This window comes from Aptenodytes forsteri, unplaced genomic scaffold, assembly GCF_000699145.1.
Source record: "Aptenodytes forsteri isolate BGI_AS27 unplaced genomic scaffold, ASM69914v1 Scaffold164, whole genome shotgun sequence".
Lineage (NCBI taxonomy): Eukaryota > Metazoa > Chordata > Aves > Sphenisciformes > Spheniscidae > Aptenodytes > Aptenodytes forsteri.
The window spans coordinates 5,606,703-5,610,518 of record NW_008795527.1 but is presented as its reverse complement, the minus strand read 5'-3'; the positions used below and the strand labels follow the sequence as shown (position 1 = coordinate 5,610,518).

The following is a 3,816-nucleotide window of genomic DNA, read 5'->3' as shown; positions in this document are numbered from 1 at the left end:
CCCACCCCAGCCATTTTCCATCCAAAGTGCTTAGATGTAAAATTACAAGCTGTGGTCTCAAGTAACACTGATTTTACTCTTTTGAATAACGGTAAATGATAATAAGGAAAAAAACCACAAAACACATCAATGTTTTGTATGTAAACACTTGAAATGGATTTATTTTTAAAAAAAATCAGTTGGATCATAGTTGGATCATACAGTATTCTTCTTTACGCCTTAAATTAAAAGCCTCCAGCTTTTAAAAATGCTGCCCAGTACAAAAGTGCTAATGCAAAACCATAGTGTTTATGTATATAAACCAGCACTATACATCACTAAAGATCACCCTAAATAGTCTCTTCACCCATTTCAATGAGTGGAGAAGAGATGGAAGATCAGACTTCATAGTATTTAAGGGCTTTCTTCTTCCTCTTACAGTTCAGTCTTCAGGAGTTTCAGCGCTTTCTGCATATTTGAATACACTAGAAATGAAATATTCATACATGTTATTTTTGTTGCAACTTCCTCTGCCAGCAACTACAAATACTGTAGAGAAAATGTCATTATTAAAGCTTTTGTTCATGTGCCTATTGCTATATGGATTCTGAGGCACCGTGCTCTACAGCATCTTCCAAGCATTTTGTGCACATCATCGGTTTAATTTTGGCTGGTGAGAACATGCGTCCGTTATTGCAAACACACGGGCATTCGCAGGGCAGAGACGGGAGCCGTGCAGCGGTGAGGGAGGGCTGCGGCACACATCTCTTCCCTGCTCCCAGAAGGTTTCCTGACCTGGCCCGGCAGGGTTTGTGTGCAAGAGTTCTCACCGTTGCTTACAGTGAACACTGCTGAATTATGCAAGTTCCTACTGACGTATGCTTTCTTTTAAAACAGATGGATGTTTAAGGCTCCAGGGCTCTGCCATCATTCTCTTCACCTCACTGAGTTTAAGTCTAGCATCCTGTTTAATTTTAATCCTAGTTAACTGTTTTTCAGCAAGTACTGATTGCAAGAGTCTGCAATGCCTGGTGTTATTCCTTGTTGCGTGAAAAATGTGACTTCTTTCAGAATATTTCAGAGTATTTTCAGAATACACTACTTACACAATGAAATGTCAGAAGGCTCGTATGCATAGAGACGGTTGGAGTATCTTCCGGTAATATCTGCTCTCACAGTCAGGGAAGGATCTGGAAAAAAAGGATGAGAGAAGTTGTGGAGGACAGGGTTAACCTTCAAGCAGAAGGAAATAAACCTTTCTGCGCTTCTGCTTGCTTCCTAAAAGACACATCTGCTTCCACTAACAACCAAGAGATCGTTCTTCTACACAGTCACAGACATTTCAGTTTTAAGTGTTGTGTTTGCAGGTTTATTAAGAAGGGGATAGGTCTAATTCTGATCAATGTTGATCAGCCTTGCACCCTGTGCCACTGCAGAGTACCTGAATTAACTCTATGAGCTGAGGCTGCTTTCAGGCTACAAATGTTATTAAAAAAGAAATAATAAAGAAAGAGAGAATATGGCAGTTGCTTTGGTCTGTTGGAAATGGTCATCATGACCTAGATTTATAAAGGTATGTGTTAATGATGCGTGTGTGCAGTATGCGAGGTTACATATCTCTTCTGGGAGAGGGAATACCTGGATGCGTGCATGGCCACTAATACGTCTCCAGAACACAAATGCTTTGGAGGGGCTTGCGCAGGTTAGTGGAGCACGGAACTGAGTACTGAGCTTTGAAAATTGGCCCCTGAAGCACCCAGGGTCACTGCTGTTCCTCCGATATCTGAGATTGTGTTACAAACAGAAACCTGTCAGTTTTACAGTATTTCTAGAGACAGGAGGATGAGCAAGGCTGAGCCAGTGCCTACCCATTACAGTGACTGTGGCATCATGTCATTTTAATGACACGATGGAAGGAATTACATCATTCGTGGAATCCATGAGGGAGGAATGCTGGACCTGTGAAGCTAATGACCTGGCTGGGGTTGCTTTGGAATTGCATCCAACAAAACCAACTAGAAATTTTATATTTCAGATGGAATAAATTCCTGTTAATAAGCCCAAGGATTTGAGATTCATGGCACAGCAGGGACTTTGATCTGAGGTCAGCTTTGATGCTTGAGGTACTCACCTATGAACAAAATCCGAGGGACATACTGGCCATCAGGGGAAAGATTCTTGTCTGTGGTTTCATACTTAAAGAAAACAGATAAGGTTCCCAGTCAGAGAGGGCACGTTACATATTTTTTTTTTTCTTCATTGTACTTTGTGTTATGAAATAGAGCTTAAACAATACATTTTACAGTTTAAGAAATTCACTGTCTAGGATGCAATCTTTTCACAGCTGGAGTTGCAAATTGCTAACAACAGTTAATGTTATTATTAAACTTTAAATTCCCTCATATTTTGAGGTTATGATAGCTACAGATGAAAGATACTTATTACTAAATCTATTATGCTTCAGCACTGGCCATTTTCCTAGCCAACCTGACTAAATGACAGTATTAAACTGACTAATTATAGCTAGAGAAACCATAATTAAAAATAGAACTTTATTGCTTTCACTTAATGAAGTGTAACTGGGAAACTTACCACAAGGTTCAGGAGAATGAATTTTTCAGCCAAATTCTGTACATCTTTATGTTCAGCAAAGACCTTCTTGAGTGCTAGAGTGGAATAAACGGGAATGCAAGTAGAATCAAATTGAGAATTCCCAATTTACAATTGCAGCAAATGAAGATTTTAAGTTCATGCCTCTGGAAGATGATCAACTCATTTATATTCTGTGGTAAAGAGTAAGTGTAATGGTAAAAAATGTCCTTCCTTTCTTCAGATAGTGCAGCTCTCAAATTTGTCTGCTCGAGCTTGAATTTGAGCATTTGACCCTTTAAACCTCCTAGTCTGCTATTGCAGTTTCTGGCTCCAGCTCTTAAGGCACAGAAAATTCAGTGTGGAGGTGTAGGACTTCAGCCTGAGATGTTTGAGAGATTTTTAATGCTTGTACAAAGATTCTTCTGGAGTTACTGGAGCTATGGATGGACGCAAAGGTCTTGCCATATGGATCGGTTTGCAGGAGGAAGGGCCCTTGGGTAAATTCAGAAACGCTGGGAAAAGAGCAGTCCCAGTCACCAGAAATCCCACAAAAGCTCAGTTTCAGCCTAGTTTGATTGAGTCCCTGGCCGGATTCAGTCTCAACCATCAGTCATACTGAAAACTGAATACATCCTTTCCAATAAATTACTGTTTTTCACTACTCCTGGTCTTGCTGTTGGTTTTGGCTGGTTGTGACACGAACCAAAACCAGATTTGCCACAGGTCAAAACCTGCTGACCTGTGCTCGTTTCGGTATCCATTCTGTATCATGCAATACTGAATTACTGTTTTTGTTTTATTTCTGCACACTGGAAAACACCTACGTGGGGCAGTGACTTAAAGAACACTCCACGTGCTTGTGCAAGTTAGCATTTCACTAAGGCTTACTCAACAAGCAGAATGGGGGCTGCTTTTTTTTTTTTTGCTTTTTTTTTTAAGCAACATTTATCCGGAAACCAAAAACCAGATGGTTTGGGTTTTTTTTTTCAGTGCAGAGGGATTACCTTGGCTGTGCGGGCAGTCGTCCAAGTGGTGGATGATCATCAGGGGTTTGTTGCTGGAAAAGAAGAGTCCTGGTTAGGGGCCGGGGAGGCGCTAGGGGTGCTGGGGAGCGTGGAGCGGGGCGTGGCGGGGCGCGGAGCGGAGCGCGGTACCTGTGCTTGGAGCGGAAGAGGGCTTCCTCGTACGTCTGCGTCCAGATGAGCTGGTCTCCCCAGCCTGCGGGACAAGGATAGGCGGTGCGTT

At 41.8% G+C, this 3,816-nt stretch overlaps 1 protein-coding gene across 1 annotated transcript in view; it reads right to left on the bottom strand.

Annotated features, from left to right (window-relative positions):
• Window positions 1-132: 132 nt before the first annotated feature.
• The window catches only part of AGR2 (anterior gradient 2, protein disulphide isomerase family member), a 5,609-nt gene continuing 1,925 nt past the window's right edge, over window positions 133-3,816 (bottom strand). The window contains exons 3-8 of the mRNA XM_009282062.1: window positions 3,726-3,789; window positions 3,576-3,628; window positions 2,572-2,645; window positions 2,111-2,174; window positions 1,086-1,169; window positions 133-464 (exon numbers count right to left, since the gene is read on the bottom strand). Coding sequence (XP_009280337.1) covers window positions 415-464; window positions 1,086-1,169; window positions 2,111-2,174; window positions 2,572-2,645; window positions 3,576-3,628; window positions 3,726-3,789 — 389 coding nt within the window. The 3' untranslated portion in view covers window positions 133-414. The remainder of the gene's footprint in view (window positions 465-1,085; window positions 1,170-2,110; window positions 2,175-2,571; window positions 2,646-3,575; window positions 3,629-3,725; window positions 3,790-3,816) is intronic.